The 12931-nt window shown below is 30.3% G+C and overlaps 1 protein-coding gene across 1 annotated transcript; it reads right to left on the bottom strand.

Moving 5' to 3' along the window:
- Positions 1-7235: 7235 nt before the first annotated feature.
- Positions 7236-12535, bottom strand: LOC109815040 (uncharacterized). The gene is made up of 7 exons (XM_020379623.3): positions 12394-12535; positions 12131-12207; positions 11558-11690; positions 11313-11416; positions 8977-9148; positions 8729-8869; positions 7236-8605 (listed from the first exon to the last, which is right to left on the bottom strand). Exons 2-7 carry the CDS (start codon positions 12178-12180, stop codon positions 7625-7627), a joined length of 1581 nt encoding a protein of 526 aa, XP_020235212.1. The 5' UTR covers positions 12181-12207; positions 12394-12535; the 3' UTR covers positions 7236-7624.
- Positions 12536-12931: the final 396 nt, after the last annotated feature.

Below are 12931 nucleotides of genomic sequence, written 5' to 3'. Positions count from 1 at the left end.
AGATATTTGTTTCCCCCTTTTTGTCTTTGTCATCTTTGATTTCTCATATTTAGTAGTTATTTTTAAAAAAATATTCTTAGGAACATAGTTTTTTTGGGTTATTTTTATTTTATTTTCTCATAAAAAAGGTTCTCTTAGATGGATAAAGACAAACTATTTTTATTATACTTACTGCACCCAATAATAGGAATGCCTCACATACTAGTTAATTGTTGATCTACTAAATAAGTGCTATAGTAAATAATTTATAGTGCAGTTAATTTATTTGTATAACTATTATAGTGCAGTTTTTATAATGTAGTAAAGTGAATGCATTTTTTTTATACTTTTTGACAGATTTTTTTAAAGAAAGTAATGACAGATATTAACATGACACCAGAAAGTACACCTCAAGCAATTCCAGAAGGAAATCGTGATCCTTCAAGTGTTGGTACTACTCCTGCAATTAATGAACATGTTCAAACAATTGAACCTCAACCTCAAGATATAACAGGTGGTAATATGGAAGACACAAGTACACAAACAGGGGCAAGTAGGCTTAAAAGTGAGGTTTGGAAGCATTTTACAAAAGTTAAAGTTAATGGAGAAGACAAAGCTCAATGCAATTATTGTAAGAAACATTTGGGTGGAAAATCAAAAAATGGAACAAAGCACTTATGGCATCACATGGAATGTTGTGTAACTAAAAAGATCGCGATGAGAGGAAATAAAGGACAAATATTTCTTATGCCCAAGGTCATGCAAGGCAAGCAAGAGTTAGGTACGGGAACTTATGATGCAGAAAATGCAAGAAGAGAACTTGCATATGCAATCATTATGCATGAATATCCACTTGCAATTGTGGATCATCTTGGTTTTAAGAGATATTCGACTGCTCTTCAACCACTGTTTCAAGTTCCTAGTAGAAACACAATGAAGAAAGAGATATTTAAAATCTATGCATTTGAGAGATCAATTACTTTAAAGTTGTTGGATAGCCTTCAAGGAAGAGTGGCTATTACATCAGACATGTGGACTTCAAGTAATCAAAAAAGAGGGTATATGGCAGTCACAGCTCATTATATTGATGGGAATTGGAACTTGCAAAGTCGTATTTTGAGGTAACAGTTTTCTTTAACTTATTTGCACTACACATTATTTGTCATGTAACTATTTGTATGATAAATTGATTTAATTAAAATTTTATTGTGTTAGGTTCATTTATGTTCCCGCTCCTCACTCAAGTGATAAACTTTGTAATGTATTAGTTGACTGTTTGATGGATTGGAACATTGACACAAAGTTATCCACTATCACACTAGATAATTGTAGCACAAATGATGCTATGATTGAAAAAATTAAGGATAAGTTACAGTTAAGCACTTTATTGAGGGATGGTTCTTTGTTTCATATGCGTTGTTGTGCACATATCTTGAATTTGATAGTAAAAGATGGGTTGGAAGTGGTGAAAGATGGGATAGAAAAGATTCGGGATAGTGTAGCATATTGGACAGCAACTCCTAAGAGAAAAGAAAAATTTGAAGAAACAGCAAAACAATTGAGAATCCCTTACAATAAGAGTTTGGTTTTAGATTGTCCAACTAGATGGAATTCGACGTACAAAATGCTTGAAATTGCCATATCATATGAAGATGTGTTTAGTCGGTTAAAGCAACGAGAGGCTCAATATACATGTTTGCCTACTACTTTACAGTGGCAATTTGCAAAAGATGTGTGTGGAAAATTGAAATTGTTCAATGCTATCACTGAATTATTTTCTGCTACTAAGCATCCAACTGCTAATATGTATTTTCCAAAAATTTGTGAGATTAAATTGGCAATAGGTAAATGGATAATTTCTCCCAATGATTTGATTCAAAAAATGGCAGAAAAGATGTTGACTAAATTTGAAAAATATTGGGGTGTGATTCATGACATAATGGGAGTTGCAACTGTTTTGGATCCTAGATATAAAATGGAGTTGCTTGAATACTATTATGAAAAGTTGTATGATCATGAATCTTTTTCTCAAGTTAGGATGATTCGACAACTGTGCTATGATTTGGTTTCTGATTATCAACTGAAAATGAGTAAAGATTTAGGTGGTAGCTCTCCAACTATTGATGGTAGTAATGTTGGTAATGATGCCTTATCTGAGTATGATATATACATTATGAGGAAAAAAAGAGCTAGAAGTTCTTTTGTTAAAACAGAGTTGGACCATTATTTAGAGGAGGATGTTTTACCAAGAACTGCTGATTTTGATATTTTGATGTGGTGGAAGTTGAATGGTATCAAGTATCCAACACTCCAAGCAATTGCAAGAGACATTCTAGTTATTCCTATATCTACAGTAGCTTCAGAATCAGCATTTAGCACTAGTGGTCAAATTTTAAGTCCTCATCGTAGTCGACTTCATTGGAGCACTTTGGAGGCCTTAATGTGTACTAGAAGTTGGTTATGGAGTGTTGAAACTTCTGGTAATGTTTAAGATAATATATTTAAAAATTTATTAAATGTTTGTATATTTTTATTTTAATAACTAATTTTTTTTTATTATATTTGATATTTACAGGTTATGAGAATTCTAAAGTAATCCATGAATTTCCTATTTTACTTGATGAAATAGGATCGGATGATGAAGGTAATGTTTTATATTATATTATTTATTTTAATGATTTATACTTTACTCAACACTTTTATAATTATTTTTTTAATATATATTAAATATTTCTTTTGTTTTATGTAGATGAAATGATGGAGGATAGTGACATTACTTTCCATTTGGAAGATGATCAATAAATGAAATATGTATGATAGAATGATGAATTGGAATTGCTGCTACTTTTTATTTGTATTTAATAAGTTTAAATATTATATTTTGTCTAGTTGCCTTGGTCCTTTTTTTTTTATGAAAAAATGGTATTTTATAATTTTGTTAGATTGAGACAACGTTATAATATTACTACAAACTTTGTTGAATTGGAAAATATTATATTTCGTTATAATTAGAATTTATAAACAACATCTACGTACAAAATGCATAACAATGCTAGCAAAAGTGTTGTGCCATTTATATCAAATTATCAATAATTTTGATGTCATAATTTCATATAATTAGATATAATAACAAAATATATTAAATATTATTAAAACTATTTGAGAGATATTTTGACCAAAAGGAATGTAAAAATTTGTATTATTTTGTTTTTTCTTTTATTTTTTAATTTTTTTATTATTTATTAAAAATAGAAGAAAAAAAAACCAAGAGTAGGAGCGGGGGGCGGGGGCGGGGCGGGGAAACCCGAACCCGGTCGGGGGCGGGGATGGGTACCCAGATTTTACCCCCAGCGGGTATCGGGGGCGGGGGCGGGGACGGTTTAAACCTGCGGGGACGGGGGCGGGGAACATAAAACCCACTCCCGCCCCGCCCCGTTGCCATGCCTAGTTGCATGTGTGCTTTGTGCTTGATAAGTAACTTACTCTTTTATCTCTATCTAGAAGATAATTGATGATTAAAATAAGTTTTAGAATTAAATTGCAAAGAGAAATGGTATGAAAAATCAAGATATTAAGTTTTCACTTAAAATAATTGATTGTTTCAAGTGATAATTGATTATTTTCTCTGTTTTTTAGTTACTTGAAGAACAATTGCTATAATAATCAATTATTCAACAAAATAATTGATTAAACTATTCTTGATTGATCTTTAGAATTACTAAGAACGAAATAATCGATTATTAAATAATCAATTATCCATGTAAATAATCGATTATTTTAGTCAGAAAACTTTTGTGCGCGCGTGTGTGTGTGTATATATATATATCATTTTTCACACTTTAAATAGAGAGACTTGATTCTTTGTGATATCTTTTATGAAAATCTTTTCTGAGATACATTTATCTTTGCAAGAAGGGGTTCTTTAACCTTTGTGGTAACCAATAGAAAGTTTTCAAGAATTAAATAAATCATCATGTTCATGGAGTGAAAGGATAAGCTACTTGATTGATTCACCTACTCTAATATGTTTTGTACATCAAGTGAATTCATTCCTTAAACTTCTATTTTGATTATTTTCTTAAGTGGATTTCTTAAGAAGGGAGAATCTTGTAGTGAGGTGTTATAAGTGGGTGCTTCTTGAGGTGCAAAAAGTGATTTCTTTAATATCGTAGAAGTATATTGCATGTAGTATTGTGATTGTAAAACTTGTGATATTAAATATTAGTGAAAAATCTTAATCAGATTAATTGAGGATTAGATGTAGGTTGTGAGGAATAAACATTGCATAAAGAATTGAGTCTTTGAATTTGAACTAAATATCCTATATACAACCATAGGTCAACATATTTCTTTGGAAAAATCTAAAAAAGTTTTTCGAAATCAAGATAACTACATAAGAAATTTTTAATCAACTAATTCATCCCCCTCTTAGTTAGATCATCTTTTCTAACAAACCTATCTCATCCCAAACATGCACCGTAAATCCCACATACAAAAAAAAGTGGAAGAAAAAGCTATTGTCACACTGTATATAATATTTTGTTACCAAAAATACCCTTGTCCAAAACAGAATAATGAAAATGAACAATAAATTACAGTAATTTTGAAAACTCTTAATTGTATGTTACGTTTGATTAGGGTTCAACTTCGAATTTAGATCCCACTCTTATGTAACTCTTTAATTTAATTTAATTTTATAACGAAATCGTTTTGGCCGTACCATAAAATGTATGAATGTCTAAAATTCAATTTTAATAACTTTCAGAATTTTAATTTTAAAAGTGATAAACAAAGTATTTTGAAATTTTTTTCCCTGAAACATTTTCAAGGCATTTTCAGAAATTTAATTTAAAGCATATTCAAAGTATTTTTTTTAAAGTTGATTCTGAAACTTTTTTTTTTCTTATCATGTTATTCACTCATTAATTTAAAGTTATGATATGAACTTTCACATATTTTAGTTAGTGGATTACACAACCTAAATATTTATTATATATAATTAAATTTATAATAAATTATATATAATATTATATTTAAATATATAAATTATATTTAAAATTTAAATAAATAGATATTTTTTAAACACATAAATTATATTTTGGGTTTTTGGTAAATAATTTATATTATAACACAATATTATTTTTATGTATCGATAATTTATTTTAAAAATATTAAAATTTATAAATAATTATAATAAATAAAAATTAATTTATATAAAAAATTATAAAAATTTCTAAGAATTCTCTAGTCAAAGAAAATTCCTAAAAATACTCATAGAGATTCGTGTTTAATCTATAGGAATTGATTATTATTTTGAATATGTTTAAAACACTAATTTTATGAAAAATTATTTTGGATATATATAAAAAAATTCTTTCAAAAATTTGATTCCGAAATATTTTATAAATCACGTGTATACTCATTTTAATTCGATAGAAATAATTTGAAATGATAATTGAAAAATAATAGGCAGTGTGATTCCCGAATGTTTTAAAGATTGATAATTTTTAAGTGTTAATCATCCATACACTGTCAGTGTAAAGTTTTTTACACTAGCAATCAATCATATCTTTTAAATTATTTTATTTTACTTTTATTTGATTAAATGAGCAAATGACATGATACTATTAAGAGATATGATTGGTTGTTAGTGTAAAAAAACTTTATACTGGTAGTGTATAAGTGATTAACTCATTTTTTAAAAATATATTAAAATTCATGTTAAAGTCACAAACAAAAATGATAAACCGAAAGAAATAAGTTGGAAAAAAATTACTAAACACTCTCATTCATAAAAATAATAATTAAAAAAAAAAACTCTTTGAAACGGTCGCATAAAAAATAAGTATTTTAATTAATGTCAAGAAGAGAAGATTATATAACACATTTTCTAATATATAATTATCAAACTGATATAATATTTTAATATTATTATACTCCTACCTTCTTATATTGTGTTAGTATTTATACATTTTTAACTTACTGAAACTCAACACAAATATCTTCGGGTTAATGGTGCTTTTATCTTAAAGTTAATAGTAATTTTAGTCTTGAAAATTTTCTAATTTTTCTTTTGTCTCTAACTTCTAAAACTAACATTTTTCCTTCCTGTATATGTTAGTTAATTGTTTCCCCTTATACAAATAATATAAAAAAAAACTAAACTAATGTTTCACAAATTGAAGATAAAAACTAAAATTTGAAGAAAAAAAATTGAAGACTAAATATACCATTAACTAAATATCTTTTATCTTTAAACCTCTTATTTTTTTATTTCAATCCAACTCAACATAAAAACAATTCGAACTAAATATGGTAAATAATCATAAAAGTAAATGATCAGGCTAATTTTTTTAATAAGACTAATCCAAAAAAATAAAGTTTGACCCTAAATTTTAGAACATTAGGCTTAACTTAGTTTGACACCTATTGGACTAGTCTGATCCAATTTTCTCACCCCAAGCTTTTGACATTTTTTTTGGTGGATGTCTGACATACATTAGACAACACCTGGATTATGCTATAAATATTTTTTAATGGTATATATTGCATACAGACATATGAACCTTGATTGTGCTATAAATATTTTTTTAATGGTCAAAAATGTATACAGGCATCATTAAACTTGATTCTGCTGTAACTATTTTCCAATGGTTCAAATAATACATAGACATAGGATAGTTTGGGCTTGTAGCATGCATTATATTCTATGGTAATGCACCCTATATTTTAGTTTAGAAAATATTATATAAAACGTAAAAGTTAAATCATTCAGATTGGAGAGAAGCATTATATTTAGTTTATAAAATGCCATATAAAAATATATCATTCAGATTGGAGAGAAGCATTATATTTAGTTTATAAAATGCCATATAAAAATATATCATTCAGATTGGAGAGAAGCATTTTCCTTTAAAAAAACTTTTTCACAATGATATCTCATTGGCCTATGCACAAATATTCAACAACGAACAATAAAAAACAAACATGAAAATGCCAACATTAATCATGCAATAATGTTCCAGCACACCTGATATACTATATAACGGTGCAAGTATGTCAACGATAAGATATGATCTTAATCCATGAGCTTGATAAGATATTTGCTGGTCTCTTGTCTCCAATATTTTAAACACTTCTAAGGGATGGGAGATTTGGAAAGGTAAAAATAAATTGTCAAATGATACACATGCAACAGATTTGGAAAGAAACACGAAAAAGGCTAATGTGTTACAAATTACTCGAAAAGACAATCATAAATAAACAATGAGATGATATATTCCAGACTGTAACATGCCATAGTATGACAACAATTACAAATGAAGTTCTGAATGCATTACATGTCTAATATCCTCCGGTGACCTGACTCGTATATCTGCTGTTTAAACAAAAATATATTTATATATATATATAAAAAAAAAAAAATGAAACTGAACGCTTTTATTCCAACACTAAGATTTCTACACTCATTGCAGCCCCAGCCACATACAGTAACGCTTCTGAACCAAAGCAAAAGCCTGTGATTGCATGCTCTTTGAAAGAAAAAAAATAAAAAAAGGTACTTATTGCAGAAGTATAAATCACACCCACAAAGCAAGATTTGAGACTCATATAAGGAAATGTGTGGCCGGATAATAACTCTCCATCACAGATCATGAGGGGAACGGCTATTATCTGAATGAGTTTGAGATCCAACATTAGAGTTTTGAGAGGTAAACAAGTTGGGGTACGAGAAATATGAGTCATCATCCATTGAAGGTAATCTCTTGGGTTGGTGACTAGAGGATTTGTCATTCAGTACATGATCATTGGGTAGGGAAGAATCAAAATCTTCCTTGAGTGTGTCAAAGGAAGGAAAACTTGATGAATGAGATCTTGGAGAAGTAGAATGATCCTGGTGATGTTCAACACCGTTTCTATTATGGACATCAGAGTTACCTGCAGTATTTTGCTCAGTAAATTGCTTATCTATTGTTGGAGATTCATTATCTCCACCGGCATAAAATGGGTTCTCCGAGTTGCTGTCTTGTACATGTTCACTACTTTTCTTCTTAGTCAGCTCATCAATTCGGACTTGAGCAAGGATAGCTGCTGCGCGAGCTGCAGCTGCTGCACGTTCAGCAGTTTCGGCAGCAGCATGGGCAGCAGCCAACACGTCCTGTAAGTCCAGATTGGTTTCAGATTTTGCGCTTGACAAGGAGGGAGATGAGTCACTGTGTCTCGCAGAAAATGATCCAGGTGATACTGTTGGAGGGGAGATGAATGGCACAAACTGTTTGTTCTCCATTTTACCAATTGAACTGTGGGATTCTTCTTTGTGAACTATTGATATATCTCCAACTTGCTCCTGCTTTACATCTGCAAAATCTCCAGAGTGGCTTGGTGAATCAAGATCAACATCAAGGGGTTCCATAGTCAGAGGTGTAAACATTTGTGGAGCGGTGGCAACATTTGCATTTGGCCGGACTGATACCTTTGGAACTTCAGGAAATTCTAATGTGTCAGAGCCGGAATCAGAATCTGGTTGTTCTTTATCAGGTGCATCATGAGCAGAGTATGTCTCTTCATTGTGTTTTTCATCAGGAAGGGGCAATTTAGACCCACTAACAAATTGGTTGGGGCCATTCTGACAAGGAGAGGACATGTAATGTAAGATAATGTTGTGTCAATGAAAGAACTTACCAAATCATTGTTCCTTTTTTTCTTATTTTTCCTTTTAGTTAGTCAGTCACTACAGGCTAACACTTACCAGTAAGTCTTCATGTGTTTTAAAGAACTCGGATTCTGAAGCTGCTGGATCCCAATCTAAATCATGCTCAACAGCAATTTCTTTTAGAAGGTTCAGTTTCTTTTCTGGTGAAGGAGCACGAATAGACAGCAGCTCTATTAACTGCAATTGAAATTTACATGGAGAATGTCATACTAGAAAATTGCTTTCTGTATAAAATGATTTATCACAAAAGAAAAGGTTTGTATAGCATGAAAAGTTCACAAAACCTGGCGATTAACACCACAGTCTGGCCTGAGCTCAGTCGCAGCAGATAAAAACTCCTTCCCATATTTGGCAGCAAATAGCATCTGAACCTGCACCAGCTCTGGCAGATCTGCGCACCTTGGTGCAGCAAAACACACACTAGATATGGCTTCCTTCAAGTCAAGAGGACATTCCCTGAAGAATAGTGAGAACAATGATACATGATCAGAGAATCATGGTTGACATTTTATACTTCGGTTATGAGAATGATCATGGTCTTGATCATAACATACACTTAAGAAAAATAACAGGATGATCTGAACAATGTTAAAAGTCCATTAAACACTTTTCTGGACTTCTAAAGCTCTCATAAAGATAATGATGAGCAAAATTCTTCGTCAGTCCAATGATATAATAGCAAACAATACAAGAAATATGAAGATTAGAATAGCATTGACAACTATTCAGGAGTGGATCTGTAACTGTTCAGCTCAATATTACTTGTTTGACTAAATAACTAGACAAAGTAGTTAAAGGCAAGCTTCTTTACTTTGCAAAGCCTAGCAATGGTTATCAATATAGATTATATTTGTGGTAGAATCGGACCAACTTCTCTGACAATGTATACAAAATTAAAGAGAAGTGAAAATCTCAAAAAAGCAATCTAGCCTCTTATAATATCAAACAAAGGCATTCCCTAGAAAGCCTAAGAGTTGACACCCATAGAAAAGCTATAAAAAAAATAAAAAATAAATTAAAAAACAACCTATCCCAAGTTCCCAACTCGGCAACTCCCAGAGACTGAGAGTTATATTAATTGAACTATTAAGAAATTCCAAGCTGACTCAGGAAATAAAAAACTGCATAATTGACAGTTAACAAGTGAAGGATGATTGAAAGAGTAATGACGTCTATGGCCACTCATGCACAGCAATTGAAGACCAAAAAAACTCTCATCACTTGTAGAACTATGTGGAGGCAATATTTGATGATTAGGACAGTATAAAAGGTGTTAACAACAGAAGTGGTGTTCACACAACTAATGATCATATGATAATTGGGGTAATTTTGTTGTCTGTGCAAGTTTATAAATTATTAAAAAAAAACACCTCAATAAAGAACAAACCTAAGGCAGTAATATTGACTGTGGCTGCATATAAGTCATTAAAGCCTCATCCAGTAGCTGAGGTTGCTACATGGATCAGTTGAAACCATTGGACTTTAACAAGCAAATTTTAAGTAAAAAACCATTAGAGCAAGCTTTTCTTAATGTTTAAATGTAATGTTCTCTTAGGTCTTCCTCTACCTCATTATTTTCAATCCAATCCATTTTTCCCACTAGAGTTTCTGACTTTCTGTTGGTCTTCTTCTGACACGACCAGACCACCTCATCAAAATTTCCATTGTTTCCATATTAGGGGCTACTCTGAATTTCTTATATATTAATCATTCGTAATTTTATCATTTTCTTGTATTTCCACTGATCCACTCAATCACCTCTGATTCTCATTTCTGATAAAATTACTTATTTTGTTGGCATTTCACTGCCCAAACACCAACAAGCGTGACTCATTTTATAGCTTCCATTAGGTTTTTCATTTAGTGTCATGGGCATTGTAATACTGAAGTCACTAAATTATACCCCAAGCATTTACCCATTTAATTATATTGCCACTAACTAAGTTCCAATTTGGATTGGCTTCTAGCTAATGAGAGCTTTTCAATTTAACAAGTATTTGATTTCAAAACTTACAAAAAAAAGCTCTTATAATTTTATAGGTGCAAAGAGTTAGATGAGAGAGCTTCTGAAAAATTTGAGGTGTATAAATTTGATTCAATTTCCCTCCTGAATTAATTTTATTTTCTAATCCTATATATGTTTCTCAAGAAATTTGCCCAAAATAGCTTTAAATCATATTGCACCATGCAGAAATTCAATGTTCAGAACACAGCCAAAAATTACTTGATCATTCAAATAATATTTCACCACGTCAAGGGTCAAGCTCTCATGGCAGATAAAAAAAAGAATTTGTGCAATGAATGATAATGAAATAGAATTCAGAGATTGAAAGATATTCTGAAAATATTCATCATCACTTCTAAGCTTACTACCAACCACTGCCTCAAATAATGTGGCTTTTACACTGTTTAATGTAGGTCCTGCCTTGAAAAAATTTGATCCTCCCTCATTACTAAATACTCATCTGCAGAACTTGGTAACATTTTTGTGAAATTCAGTTGAATAACATATTTACACTTTCACTAAAACGAGTTTTACAAATGACAAGCTTGAATGCAAAATCAGCATATCACACAAATTCAGACAGATAACCAGACTTTTGTTTCATCTCTAGACTACCTTTGAGATTCAATTATTGGAAGGCGGACAGAAATAAGTTCACAAAAGAGTTCAATGATTTCTTGAGCAGCCATCATGTTCTCCTCTCTGATAATATGCTCTACCTGCACAGATGACCACATGAAGAACATAACTACCAAAGAAAAAAGTACCACAATGATTTTCTTGTTTCCTGAACCATTGGCTTAAAATTCTCAAACAGAATAAAAATTAAACATTAAATATCCTATTCAAATCATGTTTACCCTAATTCGAGCTGTGGCTTCTTGGCCAGTCTCAAGTAGCTTCGCAATATCACGCCGCATATTCTTCAGCTGAATCTCTCTTCTGTTTCTTAGCAGCTTTATACGTGGAATTGTCAGTTTCAGCAGAGTTTTACTGCAAGTATGAACATTGCTAAACAAGTCAATTACAGATAAATTAAATGTCAAAAGACCTAACGACAACAACAATAATAATAATAATAAAAAAGAAACATCAAAATAGAACACTTGTCAATATGACCTATTGCAATACACATAATCCTTTAAATCAAACTGAAACACAGTCCTCATAAATTCATGTATGAAAAATTAAACCATAAGAAGAAAAAAAATACCCAGTTACTAAGTAAATAAAGATAAGAAATAATTCAGGATAAGCTATCTGTAATAGTTCAACAAGACTTATTGATGCACAGTACATAACTCATTGAGAGGGGCGCTGAAATTCAGCTATTAAATTCATTTCAAAGTCTACAAAATATACAATTGCAAGAAGAAAAAAATAATATAACCCCAGATTATATACAAAATCAAATAAATAAATAAAAACAGTACCATTTGGCAGCCTTAAAACCCTTGTTGAAGAAGGAATCGAACATGGCCATGGTGCGGGTTTCGATCAGAACCAAACCCTAATTCACAGGAAAATAAAACCCAGAAACCAAAAATCGAGAATTGCAGTGAGATTTACGATATTGAAGACAGTTTTGGAAATTTAAGGTTTAGATTTTTTTTAATTAAATTGAACGAGGAAAAGTGCGAAAGGTGGGATGAGTGTGCATTGATGATGATGAAAATTTTTTATAAGTAGTGTGTACCTGTCTATGGGTTTTCCTTAACGAGGAAGAATTTTGATTTCTGAAGAAGGATCTGTGAAACTGGACTCAACAATTTTTTTTGTTTGTTTTTTAAGTACGTGTGCGTGATGGATAATTATTATTTTCTTTTGGGTAGTCAATATATTTAGAATTATACAATTTATACATGTTATGTGTACTGTAAATGATAATTTTTATTTAATATAAATAAAATTGTTTTAATATAAATAAAATTGTAACTAGTAATTTATCCCTGTAATATATACATAAAATATTTATTATATAATTAAAATTTAAAATAAATTATGAATATAAAGTAAGTATTTTTATTTTATATGTGTTCATAGTCTGTGGGTATTATACATGATTTTTTTACGGATTTCATATTTATATTATGGTTACAAAAAAAAAGAGTATTTATTTATATTTATGATTTATTTGTAAAAATAATATTTATATGAAATATAAATATTATGTTTGAAAATATCAATTATATTTAAATTTTAAATAATTAGATATTTTTAATATATAAATTATA

The sequence above is a fragment of the Cajanus cajan genome, chromosome 1 (assembly GCF_000230855.2).
Source record: "Cajanus cajan strain Asha chromosome 1, NIPB_CcT2T_4, whole genome shotgun sequence".
In the NCBI taxonomy this organism is placed as follows: domain Eukaryota; kingdom Viridiplantae; phylum Streptophyta; class Magnoliopsida; order Fabales; family Fabaceae; genus Cajanus; species Cajanus cajan.
Note: the sequence above shows the minus strand (reverse complement) of the source record. Positions and strands in the feature narration are given on the sequence as shown.

Bases quoted from the DNA above. Each gene is read 5' to 3' on its own strand.
- LOC109815040 (XM_020379623.3), bottom strand. From the start codon at position 12,180: ATGGCCATGTTCGATTCCTTCTTCAACAAGGGTTTTAAGGCTGCCAAA. The intron at 11,691-12,130 runs GTACTGTTTTTA...TCATACTTGCAG, and splicing joins GGTTTTAAGGCTGCCAAATG to TAAAACTCTGCTGAAACTGA. The intron at 8,606-8,728 runs GTAAGTGTTAGC...TCTCCTTGTCAG, and splicing joins AAACACATGAAGACTTACTG to AATGGCCCCAACCAATTTGT.